This window comes from Mesitornis unicolor, unplaced genomic scaffold (assembly GCF_000695765.1).
Source record: "Mesitornis unicolor isolate BGI_N332 unplaced genomic scaffold, ASM69576v1 scaffold8263, whole genome shotgun sequence".
In the NCBI taxonomy this organism is placed as follows: domain Eukaryota; kingdom Metazoa; phylum Chordata; class Aves; order Mesitornithiformes; family Mesitornithidae; genus Mesitornis; species Mesitornis unicolor.
Window position 1 is genome coordinate 23,472 of NW_010175308.1, and position 18,331 is coordinate 41,802.

Here is an 18,331-nt window from a genome sequence, read left to right on the forward strand (position 1 = left end):
AGAACCTTACCTGAAATCTGTTTAACAATATTGCATTTTGCATTTCAATTTGTAGTAGTGATAACTAATTAGACATACTTGCTTCCTCAATAAGAGTTATAAAAGCACAGTTTGGGGTTTTCCAGTTCAAAGATCATTCTTACCGAGCATCTCCCTTATGAGGGGCAGCTGAGGGAGCTGGGTCTCTTTAGTTTGCAGAAGAGGAGACTGAGGGGAGACCTCATTCATGTTTATAAATATTTAAAGGGTGAGTGTCAAGAGGATGGAGCCAGGCTCTTCTCGGTGACAAACAATGATAGGACAAGGGGTAATGGGCACAAACTGGAACACAGGAGGTTCCACTTCAATTGGAGAAGAAACTTCTTCTCAGTGAGGGTGACAGAGCACTGGCCCAGGCTGCCCAGAGAGGTTGTGGAGTCTCCTTCTCTGCAGACATTCAAAACCCGCCTGGACGCCTTCCTGTGTAACCTCATCTGGGTGTTCCTGCTCCGGCAGGGGGATTGGACTGGATGAGCTTTGGAGGTCCCTTCCAATCCCTAACGGTCTGGGATTCTGTGTGATTCTGTGATTTCGTTCTTAGCAGAACAGTTAACACAGAAGTCACCACAGGGAAAATACTGATGCAAACCATACCACATCATTCTGTACTAACAATCTCCACTTCATTAGAAGTTTAGTTTTGAAGGTAGTTGCGTACACTCAACTAAATCAGTTTCTTTAGATTCCATTAATTCCTTGATTCAGCAAAATTCTTTAGACTATTTTTTAACTTTTGCAATTGAATCTTACACTGCTTACCTTGCTGTGCTGGGTCTTAGTATAGTGATAAAAGAACATATTGAACTCCTTCAAGCACTCATCTTTCAGTTCATAAACTCCATGGCCAGACACACCTGGTTTCCTTGCAGAGAAATATTTCACGACATACAGATTAATAATGCATATTCAGCACATCTTTGAATGTAAACAAACCAGTAACACAGTTTCTTTCCTAAGGACATGCTAGTAAGAAGTGGAGGAGTGATAGTTGTTTCATTAACTTATAAAGAGCACAGAGTGAGTACAGTTATCAGTCTTTAATCTTCAAGACTGTTTACTACTGTAAATCCTACCCAGCAGGAAAATACTTCTAGTCTGTACCATCTACAGCACACCATACAGCATCTGAAATATAAATTCTTTTCAACTTTATGGCTCAGAATTTCAGACGCTGGATGTTACTGTATAAAATTAATCACCTTCTTTAACCAAGGTACCAAATAAGTAACACGGAGAGACACTTTCCAGCCAGTGAGAAACCTTCCATATAATTCCCAAAGCAAAGTTCTGAGATGCACCTATAATTGTCCTTTGTTAAACACAAAAAAACTGAGCGATATGAAATTTAAAATAAGGTATACTAAAATAATTAAAATTACAAGACGTTTTTGTGACAAAAATAGCAGACATTTGAACTAGTTTTTTCTCAGCTGCTACAATCCATTGGTCTGCATTTGCATATAAATGTATGTAAGTTGGTTTATTAAAAAAAAAAAAACCTCCCACCTGAAAGTTACAGCAAGTTAGCAGCTAAATAACACCTAAACCAATGATTAGGTGGTGATTGTCAAAGCTACAGCCAATTGTTAAGGTTCCCAACCATCTCTGAAATAAAATGAGCTTCTGAAAATTTTTCCACTAGGACTCAAGATTACTCAACTCCTGAGACTCTTCAAACTGAATTTGAAGAAAGAGGAGGGTAAAAGGAGTGAAGCAGCACTTTGGGATATTCCAGCACATTATTTCAAGACTGCAAAACATTCACTGAACAGAGATGATGAGAGACCTTACTCACATTCAAGCTACTTATAAAACAATATTAAGAACTTACTTAAACGTAGCCACTTTATCAATTACATTCTCCAAGCCAGTTTCATTGTTCTCCTGGTAAAAAATTTAGTTTGGGATAAACATACAATGATTCAAATATCTTCAGCATTATGCTAGGTATAACAAAAATCGACATAGGTTTAGATCAATTCCCTAATTCATGAATTACAACATTTTGCCCACTGTCATTCAGAAAGCAGATATTCATCATGGAGAAGTTGGAAGGAAGCACCCAAGAGAGATAAAAGTTTTACATGATTAAATGACAGTATTATTTATAACAGAGCCTTACCTAAACTCAACAGAGGGAAAACCAGAGTTTTAGCCTCTTAAAACAGTGAATGTGGATCACCCATTAATAGTTTCTGATAATAATCCAAGCTATTTAATTTACAGTAAAACTGAACTTTCTTGCCTTGATTGCCAGCCCTGAAAACTTGCACAGGCTATAAAATCTAAACCACATCCCTGTCCTTTGCTTGCATTTTCATCAGTTGGAATAAAATGGAAGGGAAATCTGTGCTTTTGAATAGACCTGTACAATACTTGACTTCCAATACACTTCATAGGTTTCAGTTACAGGATCAAATCTATTGATGGTACAACATTGAGGGCAGAATGTAATTCAGTTGCAAGGTCCTACAGGGCCAAAAAAGAAAATAATTTTAAAGTTCTTCTTCAATCTAGGAGAACTAAAGCTGAATATTCTAAAAAAAAAATCACACTTTTTCATCAAAAAGCACAATCCTCACAGAAGCCTTTACAGATTAGGCCATACTTGAATCCATGACATTTACCTTTACTTCAATAAGGTGTGCAAAGCCTTTGTCATGCTATTTAGTAATTCTGAAACCAACAACTGAGCTTTATATAAGAAATAAAATTCTTCCATATAAATATATAGAATCTAAAGAAAAAGAAGACATAAACCAAGAAAAAGTCCATTAAGGAAAAAAGTCAATAAACCAGGACTCACATTTTCAGGCAACGACTTGGTAATTGCACTGTGAGCCATTGGTTCAATACATAACAGATGGATGATTTCTCTCATGATAACATCTTCTTTTTTCACATTACTCACTCCAGGCACATATCTTTCCCCTACAAGAGTGAATCAAAAGGGTAAGAATGGCAAGTATGACAGTTAAAAAGTAGTTCTGAATTTTGCACCACGGTAATGCTATTGCTGGGATATTTCATAGTATAAGTTTGCATTCACCAGAAACCTATCCCAAGTGTCCAAGAGGAAAAGTGCTTTTTAGCCTAGCTTCCTAACAAAATGGGCTAAGATGGAGTTATGCTTCATATTCTACATTAATAGCAAATCACGAAGTTATCTAACAGTTTTCTTTTCAAAATGCAATCCCCATTGCTTCTGGCTGTCTACTACATGTGTTACTGAGCCATCTATTTAAAACAGGCATTCTCCAGGATGCTGTCCATACCATCTATGTTCAAGTCACTCCTCAAGGCTGCTTTGTCAAAATATAATAACCCATTACTACAATAGCAGAGGGAAGTGAAACTTACCCACAACATAGATGAGAATCTGTAGCATCTCTTCTATTAACACATTACATTGTTTGATCAAATCCTACAAGAATCAGAGAAACCAGTTTAAAGAAAACCAAACCCAAACACAACAACAACAAAGAGGCAGGAAAATCTGCCAAAGACACTGAGCTCGGCTTCCAGATGCACTGCTTTGCTGAGCACTGTACTGTAAGAAAAAAAATCCATTCTAAAAGGCTGGAAAAAATTGCCTGTGCTTGTAGAGGAGGAATTATTTGGCAGTTGAAGCACAAGACTCACATGCAGAAAAAGAAACAACAGCTAAAAACATATCCCAAATGAAGGGTTGTACAGAAGTTCAAGCCTCAAGAAGCAGTGCAGCAATCCAAAAACTTCTAGCCAAAATAAGAACACATAATATAGCTTATGAGACACAGAAATTTTATAGATAAATAATTTATGTAGATTTAGGTAGATTCCCTATGAAATAAAGGTTTAAAAGAGCATTTGCTAATTTTGAGTAAGCCTCTACAAATGCCAAATGCAAAGTATTTTTCCTAACTAGGTCCTGTGTCGACTGACTTAGTGTGGTCACAAAAATGCAGTTACCAATGGTAGCTAGTTTTTTCATAAACTCAAAGTAAACAGATTAATCAGCTGAAATACTTGCCAATTACCTGGTCTTTGGTGGGTTTGAGCTTTTTGAAAGCATCAGCAAGCTCGTATCTCTGCAGAATCAGCAGGAGGAATTGGTTTGGATCCATAAGAGATGCACCTATCTGTCAAAAAACCCAAAGTAATATGAACATTGGTTACTATTACAGTTCTTCATTAACTAAGAAAAATACTTTTACAAAGAAGGAAAAAAATCATACAAATGTAATTAAAATGAAAGAAAATTTAATGAAAATTTTGTAAGTTAAGCAATTATTCACATATTATACCTGGAGCATGATGATATCTTTATCATACATCTCTTCTCTGCATTTAACATCTTGATAATAAAATACCTGAGAAACAGGAAAACAAAATTGAAGTAGAGAAGTAATGCACTATCGAATGTGATAATGTCTGGGGCTTTTTTAAACTGTACAGTGCCTTTATTGAGTAAGGGCAAGTCCTGTGTTTTCTTTAAAACAAACACGTACTTTGATGGAAGTGAGAAGTGTTTTGTCACCTATCCAGAGGAATTCTATGCCTTACTTCTTCGTACCCCCTTTGAAGACAACATAATTCTAATGGCTGCCACTGATTAAAGTCAGATCCTCCTCATTCTCCTACCCCAGCTCTCAGAGACACAATTCTACAAGGGGCTACCAATATCTACTTTGACTTCACCGAAGGGTCCTGTGAAAGGCAACCGCAGAAAATGTCTGCCATCAAAGACAAAAAAACAGGGAAGCCAAAGCAGGCAAAATACAAATACTTAAGAGTAGACTCATACTTTTAACTTCACTCTTGCAACAAAAAAGCCCACAAATATTAGAAAATGTTTGTTATGTCCAGTTATACAGCACTGAAAGGCAGTATGAGATTAAAGTAGTTTAACTTTTGCATATAATGCTTGCAATACACCAAGAGATTCTGCTAACATTTTAAGTTATAAACAACAGTACTAACAGTACTTATGCAGTGATTTCTTTATCAGAAATTTGATCAGTTGACGTCAGTAACATTAAGATCATTTCACAGAATCAGAAACAGCCGTAAGAGATAAAAATACTTGTCTTATATGAGCAGGCAAGCCATTGATGAAGCTGGAAATAAAACTAGGTCATCTAAATTCCCACCTCGAAACCTTTCTATTTAGCGTAGGAGTGACCCCCATGACCTCTTTCTGCACTGGATGAAGTGACCACTGCGAGCATTACTGAGTAACACTTGCATACACCATTAAGACCAACTCACTGCTGAACATCGTAGGAGTACCTGGCTTATCAGGGAGAGCCCATTCCTTCTCCACATCTCTGCAGCAACCTGAGCAACCAAGACAAGACATCGCAAAGGATATTCCACTAGCAGCTCCACTTGAAATTCTTCCTAGAATTTAAAAAAGAAAGAAGGAAAAAAAAAAATCAGGAAAGAATAAGTCTGTCAGTGATATTAGAAGTGTAAGTCCTAATGTACAAAGACATATTGACAGATGCAAAACAACTTGTGTGTGTCATGAAAGTTACAGGATATAATTCTAGGCTTTTTCCTTTCCAAAGTATAAAGCATAGGAAGTGTCTGGGGGGATGGGGAGAGGTAGGTGGTATGAAAATCTTACAGGAGAAATAAACTCGTGCAATCTTGAGATGGTTCCAGTCTTGCTTAATCGTACATGAAGACCTACAAAACCAATAGCAAAAAAAATTAGAAAATAATTCAAAATCGGTAAAGTTTCTCCTCCAACCCACTCTAAATGTTTGCTAAATAACCTACAAGTCAGAGAACAACAGAATAAAAAGCCAAAGTTTATTTAGGAAAGACCTGTTACTTGGGGTTTTTTAGATAGAAGATCTATTACATTATTAGAACAGTTCTTACTACTCCTACAATCCATTATTTTATGAATAAAACCATTCATTTAATCAATTCATTAAAATAACTTAAATTGAGATGCAAAATAGCATTAGCAAAATTTTTATGTCACGTTTCAATCATATGTAAGCAGTAACTGAACTTCAAGACTACAGAGCTTAACAGATGGTATCTTGGTATCAAAGGATGTGATAAAGAGAAATCTACATCTTATTAATAGCCCATGATTTCATTTGTGTTCTAGAGAAAACAGCAATCACCCGCTGCTGTGGTTTTTTGTATTCTGACTGGAAATCCGTCCTGGCATGCTGCAAACATATGTCTTTTAGGAGGAGCATTTTAACAGTCCTAAAATACATGTGGTTGGAAAATAAATTCGAGATATAGTAATAATGAACATTCATTTAGTCAAAACAGGTAGAAAGAGAATAGATAAATTCAAATAGTCCAGAGAAAACTGAAGTTCTCATTAAAACATGAGAATTTTCTTTCTTCCCTGACTTTCTTATGTCTCCACTGTTTAAAAAACTTCCTCCAATCTCCATGGCACATGTGCTTTTGAGAAAAATTTTCCCCTAGTAGGACATCTGGGGAACAGGGTTGCCTGACCATGAGAATGTCAGGAATTCAGAGAGTGACTGATCTGTGAAGCACTTAAACTAAATGCTTTCTAGAATAAAGAAACAGAGATGGATGATAAACGTAAGTCAAATAGCAATCAAAACAAAGCACACCACCTACCTGCAAGAGTCCTAGACAGCGGCAAATGTATGCTGACAGGATCTGCAGACACTCTGTAAGGTCTGCTCTCCAGGGTATGGCCACACAAGTGAAACACTGTCTTTTCCCGTGAGCGGCCATTTGTGCTGCACCTCATCACAGCTTTATGACATTCTCTGTAGGCCCTGAGCAACAGCTCTTCCTAGAATTTAAATGCATAGCGTTACATTTAAAAATCATACACGTGCACTAAGACCCCTCACTTCATTTGTTTTGGTTGTTGTTTTTTTTTAACAGTATAAACAGTTACTAAAAAGCCACAATATAATTACTACTCTGCTTCTTAACACTGAGAAGTACTGGACTGGAGCAGTGAAGCATGCACTAAAGCTAACTGACAATATGCTTCTGTTCAAAATAGCTGCTCTGTCAAATGCTCCAAAATTTAAGCTGCTATATTTTAATATTTTGCATAGTTTGCAACCTAAATAGTATCAAGAAGCTCTGAACTGCTGTAGTTCTTCATTTCTCTCCTTATCTCCCTACTGAAAAAAAAAGATGCACTCCAGCACTGATTAAGACTGCTTACAGTGCAAGTACTCAATTACTGCAAAGTTTCTGTAATTAAAATTGTGCTTCAAAACCTTAAAACTTGACAGTGATACCATTAATTCAGATATTGAGAATTAGGTCACGAGAAGTATTTTCTCTTCATGATTTGCCTGACACCCTGTGCAGCTTTTTCAGCTAGAATATTATACCTTTCTGAGATCATTTCTCTCTCTGGGGTTGTTTAGCCTGGAGAAGAGAAGGCTGAGGGGAGACCTCATCACCACCTACAACTACCTCAAGAGAGCTTGTGGAGAGGTGGGTGCTGGGCTCTTCTCCCAGGGGATGGGGGATAGAACAAGGGGAAACGGCACCAAGCTGTGCCAAGGGAGGGTCAGGTTAGAGATAAGGAGGAAGTTCTGTACTGAGAGGGTCGTCAGAAGCTGGCACAGGCTGCCCAGGGAGGTGGTGGAGTCACCATCCCTGGATGTGTTTAAAGAGCGGGTAGATGAGGTACTTAAGGATATGGTTTAGGGGGTAGACAGGAACGGCTGGACATGATGATCTCAGAGGGCTTTTCCAACCGAGCGATTCTGTGATTCTGTGATCATAGATTTAATTCTTTCAGACTCATTGTTTGTGGAGATCCGTATTGAACAACAGTGAGCTTTCTCAAAAAGCACTCAGGAACATTCACAAGAGGCATGCATCTAAGAACCCCAGACAACTGGTGTACTTACATCACAGGCACACCACTCCTGGAACATCAAAAGAATGTTCTTGAGCTGCATCTGTATAGTAATAGCTGCTTCCCAGTCAGGGTCCACCTCAATGTGCTGACCAATCTGTCTTTTTATCTCCTCCATTCCCTGAAATGGAGATGCCACAAAATACTCAAGCTAAATCAGTGATCACAGGCTTGAAACACCACAAAATCCCTTAAGCAAATGGTAAAATATACACGTAGCTAAAATTTATGGATATTATTTCTATAAAGTAAACATTATTTTTTCACCCACCCAAGATAGCAACTGAAGGATTTACCATCTCAATTGCATATTTATATGCACAATATTGCTACGGACAAAAAGATGAGCAAACAAAAGTGCTGTAATGGGTTTATAACGACTTACTAGAAATAAATGATTTTAACATGTTGTACCTGCATGCAAGTTAGAATCCTTAGGAAAGAAACAAATCCCTCTAGAAACCGCTCCCTCAGACGGTCTGTCCATAACGTAGGCTTGCTGACTAAGATATACCTGTCCCCAAAGAAAACATTATCATCTTTTGCTCTCACTTCTCTTTTGCTTCTGCTTGTTTTTAAAAAGTCTTCTTTATATTAAAATAATCAACTACATCATCACATTACATCAAGCTTCCCACCTCAAAATCCTCTTAAAATTTTTACCAAGCACTAGAGTTGCTTAGTGCGACTCCATCATTTGAAATTAAGGGATTTTTTTAATTTCAAAGTATTTGGGGTGATTTGCTTTTACATTATTTGAGACCTGTAAAAGTGAAAAATGCTACGCAGATGAGGATTATCCAGCTTTCCCAGAATGATAATGAATAGAAGCCAAATTTCCCATACTGCCTTACAGTAGATATATTTTATTAACACATTTGTTATATGGAATGGTATCAGTGAAAATAATCAAAAATTATCTTTATAGAATATAATTTTGGCATTTGAGAATTTTAAATTTGCACTGGAAAATTAAAACATTAAAGTTTTCCGTATGGTTTTTTGAGGGGTTTGGTTTGGGGTTTGTTTTTAAAGCAGTTTCATCATCAGACTCCTGAATTGAAACACTTCATCTTACTGCCAGTTTTCTAACTGCTCAAGCTGCTCAGCTCTTCACTTACCTGAGGTCATATATTACTGCATATACCCGGTTCAGTTTGTCCTGACTGTAACCCTGGAAGTTGAACTTGTCGTTTTTGTCTAGGTACTCTGGAAGCACTTCCAAGAGTGTCTCTGTAATGGTGGTGATTACATTTTGCTCTTCAATGAGATGTCGAGCCTGCAAGAAGAAAATTAAAATTTTTTCTTCCTGTCTTTGTTGAACTGTCCAAATTATTTTTCCTTTGAATAGAGTCTTTTTTATTAAAAATTATTTAAAGTATTTTTTAAAACATCCAAGCTATAAAAACTCCCACAGTATTTATTACATATGAGTACAAAAGCTATCAATTTAGCATGTCTGTTCACTTTGACAGCTTGAATGTAACCGGCATGCTTCTTTTCTCTAGAAAGTTCATGTAGAAAAGGTCTTTTACATTAGTACTTCAGGCAAGAAACATATAATTTTTAAAAGTTACAGGTATACTTCTCCACCCCTAGGATTTAACACATTTCACCCAGACAAAAACACATTTAATCCATTTTTTTGCCCCCAACCCCCAAGTTTAAAAAATTACATAAGGAAAATGTGAATCATAAATGCACACAAAGCTAACGCAGAGAACGATGCCACCTAAACCTTTCACTTGTCTGCATTCCTTTTATCTTCTGTAATGATTTTGCACATAAACTCAAGCTCCTTTCATACTGGCCTTACCAAATCTCAATTTATTTTCAGCTCAGCAATGCATAAAGACTCCCTGTCAAGTAAAGCAGTCTGCAAAGGTGATACTGCTAGCACTTCTCAAATCTGTTTTACATTTCTAGTGGAGACAGGCTGTACATGTTATAGTCACAGGAAAATTCTGGCTGATTGGGGTGGGTTTTGTTTCAGCAGTAGAGCTAAAAGAGCACTTTGACCAATCAAGGTAACTAAAGTGGGTTGATGATGATGTAGTTAGAATAGGTATTTGTTTAAACTATAGAGTTAAGAAAAAGATTGCAAGATATGTTTGTATAAGCACTAGAGAAGGCACGTACCATGCTCGAGAGAAGAATTAGACAATAGCATGAGGGATAATAGCTGTGGTCAGACCACCATAAGAATAGACCAAAACTCTTTTTTGACAAAATTATAAGGGTAATCCAATGTCTTACGTGGCGTGATAGTGGGGAACCAATCAAGGTGAGGGGCAGAGTAAAAGGTGATGATCTTATGCATGCTCATATGATTTTTGCTTTGTTAAAAATGTGTAAATAGGCCGTGAAAATGTATGGGCGCCAGAGCACAATTAGAGGAGCTTCCCTCTGTGCATCCCCAGCGCTGTAAATAAGGAAGTACCTGCTTATCTGCAACTGCATAGATAAGTTTTTCTCATCGTGATTGCAACCCCATCAACATACATACCAGAGTAGGTACGGTGAACATCTGAACTGAGAGTGCCGTCACAGAGAGAACTCTGTCATGATCATCACTGATGTATTCTTTTTGCAACGCCTTGTAATACTAGGAAAAGAGAATATTGGGGAAATGGAATAAATAAAACAAGTGTCATTTAAAATGTTTACTTTTTTATTTGTAAGAATTACACCTCAGTGTCCTTCCTTTCCAGTAGGAGCAGATCATACAACAAAAACTGCATGATGTCCTATATGCACCAAATAAATTAAGTACGTGCCCCACCGCCTTAATACTGAAGATTAGCACAAATTTAACTGTTCTGCCAGATTGGAACTAAAAAAAATATTCTTTCTCCTACAACCAACCTTCCCCAAGAAAATAAATTAAATACTGGAAAAAAGGATCAATAAAGACATTAACTTATTATAAAACAAGTCAGCTTCCTGCAGTAAACTGCATGGATTCAACAGTCAACAGCTGTCTATAAAAGATGTGTACAATGAGTAATGTAAGTCTTCGTTTTGTTTAAGTCCAGGGAAAACCATTAAGTGTCAGTTACATTTATGAGGATTAAAAAGTCTCCCCCTGAAACAAAAAACACTTGGTCTTATGTTTTGTATATTTCTTAAGTATTATATCTGATTTTTAAAACTAACAACTGCAACTGAAACTGGTCTATCTGCCATTTCAAAAGATACACAGAATACTAACAGTACTGCATTCAAAATGAGTATAAGATCTACATGATCATAAGAAACAAACCAATGACACTGGAATTAATACACTCTGGAAAGGCTGAACTGGTTGTTTTAGCTCTGCTTGTTGAAAATTCATTATTTATATGGCAACAACTTTCAGGTTTTGGGGAAATTTCACAGAGCTACTAAAAATTCCTAGCACAAAAGCCAAATAAACACTTACTTTCACAAATTCCACGGCAAAAAGTTTTTTGTATTCCATTTCCATGAAGAAACTACTGAAGATAAGTTCATGAAGAACCTTCCTTGCCCCTGTGAAGAGCCAATAGAACACACATCACTTTGTGGAAAAGAGGAACAGATTATTAAATTATAATTAAAAATCATTAAAAGCCTTGAAACGGTTACGAGGTATACGAACAAAGTTATACACATTGTTTTTATTGGTACGTATATAAAACATAGGGTAAGCATCAGGTCATTCATAGTCAAGCCACATCTTGTGAAGATTCTTCAAAATACCAAAAGCAGGAAAAATTTAGGAGGCAAATACATACCCAAAATACCAATTGTCTCAGCCATTAAAAAAATGCTGTATCAACAAAAATAAAATCTATAAAGAAATGTAACTCCACCTGCATAGCACTTACTTACTTTTACACATTTGGTACACATATGAAAAATTAATTTGCCTCTTATAGCAGTTTATAGCAACAAGGATACACAAACCTTTATGAAGTTTTGCATCCCATAGCATCAACTTGCTTATGAAGCACGGCTTTTCAGATCCAGCTTCTTCTCTGAGACATATTTGACAAAAGATCTGGCGAAAGTCACCTATAGGGATAAAACTATTCATTTGTACAAGAATGCTTCAATAATTAAATGATACAAGCCAGCAAAATGAGAATTACAGAATTCTGTTCTTAAAAAAAAAGGGGCGCTTCAGTATGAATTATTTTTAATAATGTTTTTTTCTCAGTGAACACACTCCCACACAGTCTCCTCTTAGCAGTTTCTTCCTATTATTCTTACCTACCTCATTTAATAAATCCAGTGATGCAGGAGAGTATTTGAAAATTAAAAGCAATCAGAAATGGATTGAGAGCAGCCCTGAGGAGAAGAACTTAGGGTTTAGATTGATGAGAAAGTCAACACGATGTGGCGATGTGTGCCTGCAGCCCAGAAAGCCAACAATACCCTGGACAGCATCAAAAGAAGCGTGACCAGCAGGTCGAGGGAGGTGATTCTCCCTCTCTACTCCAGTCTCATGAGAACCCACTGGAGTACTGTGTCCAGCTCTGGGGCCTCCAACACAAGGAGGACATGGACCTGTTGGAGCAGGTCCAGAGGAGGGCCACAAAGATGATCAAGGAGCTGGAGCACCTCTCTTATGAGGCCAGGCTAAGAGAGTTGGGGCTGTTTAGCCTGGAGAAGAGAAGGCTCCAGGGGGATCTTATAGCAGCCTTTCAGTAAATAAAGCAGGGCTACAGGAAAGATGGGGAGGGACCCTTTATCAGGGAATGTAGTGATAGGATGAGGGGTATCCTGAAAGGGGATAGATTTGGATTAGATATTAGGAAGAAATTCTTTACTGTGAGGGTGGTGAGACACTGGCACAGGTTGCCCAGGGAAGCCGTGGATGCCTCCTCCCGGAAGTGTTCAAGTGCCGGCGAAGTGTTCAAGGCCAGGCTGGACAGGGCTTTGGGCGACCTGGGCTGGTGGGAGGTGTCCCTGTCCTTGGCAGGGGGGTTGAATTAGATGATCTTTAAGGGTCTTTCCAACCCAAACCATTCTAAGATTCTTTGAAGTATCAGTTAACCTGTAACAATTTCCTAACCCAAAATGCTACACCAAACACAGAAGACTCCTTTTTAGCTTTAGCTTATCTCATCAGCTAAAAAGGTAATCTCTAAAAAGCTAAAATTTTGGAGATCCGATGAGACACTGACTCATCCACACTCAGAGTCAACAGCTGAATAATCAGCTGTCAGTGCTTAACATAGCATTATCTCATAAAATGGAAAATAGTAATAAAAATTGTCTAGGAAGAGAAATGTGGATACAAAACCCCTTGAACTGTCACTAAAAACAAACCATCACATAGTGATAAATTTGTACCAGATACAAGAACTGTCTGAGGAACTTGAACCAGCTTCACTAAAAACAAACCATCACATAGTCATAAACTTGTACCAAATACAAGAACTGTCTGAGGAACTTGAACCAGCAAAAATATACCATGAGTGAAATTAATACAGAGTTGAACAGAAAGCTAAAATTTGTAAAACACTGTAAAGAATTACAGAAGGTACAATTCTGATGTCTGTATTTCAAGGGAAAGATCGGAAAGTGAGTGTTCAGATAAAAGGTTTGAAATTCACTTTATTACCCAAGCTTACAAAAGAGGCTAAAGCAGACCAACAGGTTTACACTATCAAGAGGGAGGATTAGCAGTGAGTAGAGCTTAATCTATGCATATTTGTACAACGAAAAGCAATTTTACAATGGCTTTAGTTTGACAAAACACAAGGATGAAAAAATCCTGTACCAGAAATCAAAATCAGATTGATTCAGAAGTTGTCTTTAAAGCCATGAGCATCATCAACCACCAGAACAAAGTTTGAAAGCTTAGAATAGACTTTCCACTACTGGACAAATTTTTAAATTAAGACTTATTTGTTCGCTTTACTGAGACTGTCTAAATAATCACAGCTATCAAATCTGAAGCAGGAACTGATTCAAGCAGAAGATGTATGCTGTCACTGATGGAGAAATTTCGCAGCATTCCACCAGCACTGGTGAGAGCAGCTTTCAAGCAAAGAAGTCACTAAAATAGGGCATGTGATGCTGAAACTGAGGATAATAATTATTTATTTACTAATTAGGAGGACTGTGAATATTTTAATACGGGGGCATCATATATAACACTGCTGAACATATTATTTTGAGAGAATTAGTCATTCAAATACTGACATGGCATTATCATAACAAAAATGAGTTATGCTTACTTGAATAGCTCATGAGTTTGTTCAGCCAAGAACCAAGGCGCAAGGCAAACTTCTGGTGAGCCATAACATCAGCATGCAGAACCTCCACATGAAGCGGTCGTTGAGAAACATTTTCAGAATGCCTCTAAGAGTCAGGTAAATATTGATAGAGATAAAATTAAATAAAGATAATGATAGTTTTCGTATTTATCTTCACCACCCATTACCTCTCCCAAACACACGTTAACAGCAAACGGTAACAAGAAAATAAACCAGTCTGACATTTTCTTTCTGAAGGTATCTGTGTATCTATACCAAACGTAGTGGGGTAAATTCAGTTTCAACGAGTTCACAGACAGGTTATAAAAGCATGGAACTACTAAGTTAAGGACTGCACAGCAGACAAATAAGTCTTCAGCATTAATAATGATGAGTTTGATTTGTTTGGTTTTTAAATAAGAAAAATCTTTTAGGAAGTTACCTTGATTTCTTCTTTTGCTTCCTGGCAAGAGGCATAATGTCCTGCCTTAACAGCTCTACGACCCTATTTAAAGAAAATGCTGAGCATGAGACCAATATAAAACAAAACAAGAACAAAAAGCTTGATCCTTGCTGTATTTTTTTATATGCAAAACAAAATCTGGGACCAACTTCACTCATGGTGCTATTAGACATGTAGAAGCAAACCAAAATTAACATATTTATCTTTAGGAAAAAAAGCTACTATAATTCAATTAACAATGGAACAAAAAAGTAAAGTCTGGGTATCTTAATATGATTAGTTAAAAGAAAATTCAGGTACAGATTAATACAGGTGAGTGAGATTTCTGCAGAATACTTCAAATACAAACCACATCAACTTTCTTCCTCACACAAAGTCCACTCATCCTAAATTGCTTTTCTACAATCTTTCTTACTATTTCTTATTTCTGTATGTGAAATAGCAGGGTATATTATAAGCATGGGTTTGATAGCTCTTTCAATTAGGCCAAGATCAGGTCCAGCTTAGACCCTGAATTTCACTCAAAGGAAATCAGAGGTGTGGGCGTCCAAAACAATCTTAAGATTGATGCTATAACCATGCATGTATATACATATTTTATAAAACCTGCAGCTGCAGGACAAGACTTGTAGCTGAACAAGACTGACACAAGCCACTGGTAACCAAATACAACTAAACATCCATTACATGAACGAAGAGAAACACAAAAAGAAAACTCATTTTTTACGGATTAAAAAAGAATACTGATATTTGTAAGATGTTATAAGTGTAAACACACAGCTATAGACAAAGTTTCTCCACGTGCAAACACATAAGTTTCGTACTCATGAGATAAAAAACACGGTTGCAATTAAGATAATTCAAAACTCATCGTGTTTTATTTATCTCTCAGTACAAAAACATCCACCACTAGTGTAAGGTTCTTACATGGGACATTAGTCTGAGAAATGAAGTAATAATGTTGTCAGGTTCACCCACACTCCTTCATGGATTCTTCCTGGTTTCATTTGCTTAAATTGAAGTTTTAAGATTTCCAAATGAAGTCTGAACCAGAAGCAGCAGTAAATCTTTCAAAAGGTAAGGTACATTTCTGATTCAATATAATGAAATACGCATATTGCTGACTCACATATTTTTTAGACAAATACTATTAAATAAAACATTCATCTCACTGAGAAGAAAAAAATAAGAAAATACTCCAAATGTGAAAGGAGCAACTTCAGATAAATCAGCTCTTCCCTGTCTCAAGAAACTGAGGTTTTGTTCTGAATCAAAAAATAAAAATCAAAAACTTTCTTGAAGCAAATGCTGGCTAACAGTTAATCCACAACACGCCTTCCTTTCTTCTCAAGCTCCAGCATGCCAGAAACAAAGATCCTATGATCAAGAGGAGTACAGCAGCACTTCTTAATGACTAAAAAGTTACTTTCTCCCATATCCAGAACGCACCAACCTCTTTATCTATGGCAGTAGTATGCAACTGGGCTTCTCCAAGTTCACAGCCAAGTGCCCTTTGCAGGCTATAGATGACGTGATCGTACGAATGATGTTCATCATTGAACAGGACACAGTAGTAGCTGTCCACCTTCTCTCTACTGCAAAAAAGCCAACATATAATCATACAAATAAAAGTAAAATTGTAAATAATGCCCTATCCAATACAAGCAACAGCTCACTTGATAGCCTGGCAGAAATGTCAAATACAAAAGAATTATAAACTAACAGGACACAGTAGTAGCTGTCCACCTTCTCTCTACTGCGAAAAAGCCAACATATAATATACAAATAAAAGTAAAATTGTAAATGCCGCCCTATCCAACACAAGCAACAGCTCACCTGAGAGCCTGGCAGAAATGTCAAATACAAAAGAATTATAAAATAAAATCAAGCGTGTTCTTTATGTCAAAGACACAGCCCTCCCCATCTATACTAGAAAAAGCCACAGAAACCATGCACCAAGTAGAAAAGAGATTTTAGGTTATTTGATTATTTGATTATTTCCTCTCTCTGCTGCTTTATGATCCCGTTTGTCTTTTTAACATGACACACAGCAGTCTTTCTTCATTTTGATAGAGCACAGTCACACACTACTTTTTCCATGAAGTATCAAAAGCTCTTCTCTATACAACTGTAGGGCAAAATGCTACAGTGCTGGTTACAGGAATTTTAGCACAAATATGTTTGCATGAGTGTAAGAATAACACAGCAAAATTATTATCAATGTTTTTAACACCTTGAAGAGAAAGTTGGAAACACTCCCTACCTAATTGTGAGCTCCGGAGGCAGCTCCTTCTCTTCTTCCCATATAAGCATATCTACAATGTATTTTATCACAGAGGGAAACACTCTCCTAGAGTGCTCCATAATTTCTTCATTCAGCTGACATTCAGAATTCTGTAAAACAGGAGGTAATATTAATACAGAAATTAAAAAACCTTGAAAAATTAAAAAGGGTTGGTAAAATACCTTATTACTACATTTGTTTCACGAAATCAGTCTCTTCATGATTTTCAAGCACATTCATCTCGCTTAATTTCTTCTCTTCAAAATTATTTCATTCCAAGGGTTCTCAGTAGTATTCCAACAGTTTCAACTACCTTTGTGGTTTGGTTTTTGATTGGTAGTTTTAATGGTTGGTTGTTTTTTGGTTTGGGTTTTTTTCTTTTAGGGGGGGTCATTTGGTTGGTTGGTTGGTTACACATCCAGTTTTTATCTAGAAATACACTAGGAAAGGCCTCACCAAATGTGTCAGGAAACCTCAATTTTTTTATTTAACTTTTGTTTTATAAAGCTGGTTAACAGCTGTACACCTGAAGATATTAAAAGTTTCCAGTCAAGACCAAAATTCCTCCCCTGCATTGCTTGCCCTTCTGTGCAGGTATTCTGCCACTTATCACAGAATCACAGAACATCAGAAGTTGGAAGGGACCTGGAAAGCTCCCCCAGTGCAACCCCTGCCAGAGCAGGATCACCAGACCAGGTCACACAGGAACACGGCCAGGGCTTTGGGTGTCTGCAGACAAGGAGACTCCACAACCTCTCTGGGCAGCCTGGGCCATGCTCTGGCACCCTCACAGTAAAGAGGTTTTTCCTTATCTTCAAGTTGAACCTCCTATGCTCCAGCTTGCAACTTATGACACTCCTTGGACAGAATCATCCAAAGAAATCTAACTGGTCTTTTCAGAGATCCCATCCCAGATCTAGAAATTATTCAAAATATCCCTGTGAACTGACATGTTTCCAATCCACCCAGATAAAGCTCATTAAGTTAATTGTCATACAACATTATTACCCCTTTCCACAAGCATTTAACCCTTGATTTCTCTCCTGCTATAAACAAATAAAAACATTATCAAATCTGCACTTTGAATGAAGCAATCAGTATTCAAGCACAAGACAGATACATTGCAACGACACTGTGAGAAAAGAAGGCTTTAACCCAAAGGCCTTGATGATGTTTTCCACATACATCTTCCTTTCAGCATATGTATAAATAAATGGAATACGATGTTGTTATTGTTAACACAACCAAATCCAGTCATTTCATATACAAATACGATGCAGAAACAGACACTGATGTTTTCTAGAGTATTCACACGATAGCACTGACTGTACATACTTAATTTTGGATAAGCTTACGACAGATCTTGGTAATGAAGACTGTAAATATTTGGGGTAATTACTTTTTGCCCAGACTGATAAAGCTATTGTGATATTAAA

General features: G+C 37.1%; 1 protein-coding gene across 1 annotated transcript in view; it reads right to left on the minus strand.

The window, feature by feature from the left end:
* Positions 1 to 17,005, minus strand: part of UBR1 (ubiquitin protein ligase E3 component n-recognin 1) — a gene marked incomplete at its 5' end in the record, with an annotated part of 38,863 nt that extends 21,858 nt beyond the window's left edge. The window contains 19 exons of the mRNA XM_010181336.1: positions 799 to 901; positions 1,871 to 1,923; positions 2,846 to 2,970; positions 3,400 to 3,463; positions 4,059 to 4,160; positions 4,326 to 4,391; positions 5,311 to 5,421; positions 5,651 to 5,712; positions 6,646 to 6,826; positions 7,914 to 8,042; positions 8,336 to 8,435; positions 9,043 to 9,200; positions 10,428 to 10,526; positions 11,343 to 11,431; positions 11,849 to 11,956; positions 14,131 to 14,254; positions 14,591 to 14,653; positions 16,065 to 16,206; positions 16,875 to 17,005. Of these exons, the coding sequence (XP_010179638.1) occupies positions 799 to 901; positions 1,871 to 1,923; positions 2,846 to 2,970; positions 3,400 to 3,463; positions 4,059 to 4,160; positions 4,326 to 4,391; positions 5,311 to 5,421; positions 5,651 to 5,712; positions 6,646 to 6,826; positions 7,914 to 8,042; positions 8,336 to 8,435; positions 9,043 to 9,200; positions 10,428 to 10,526; positions 11,343 to 11,431; positions 11,849 to 11,956; positions 14,131 to 14,254; positions 14,591 to 14,653; positions 16,065 to 16,206; positions 16,875 to 17,005 (2,010 nt within the window). The remainder of the gene's footprint in view (positions 1 to 798; positions 902 to 1,870; positions 1,924 to 2,845; positions 2,971 to 3,399; positions 3,464 to 4,058; positions 4,161 to 4,325; positions 4,392 to 5,310; positions 5,422 to 5,650; positions 5,713 to 6,645; positions 6,827 to 7,913; positions 8,043 to 8,335; positions 8,436 to 9,042; positions 9,201 to 10,427; positions 10,527 to 11,342; positions 11,432 to 11,848; positions 11,957 to 14,130; positions 14,255 to 14,590; positions 14,654 to 16,064; positions 16,207 to 16,874) is intronic.
* Positions 17,006 to 18,331: the final 1,326 nt, after the last annotated feature.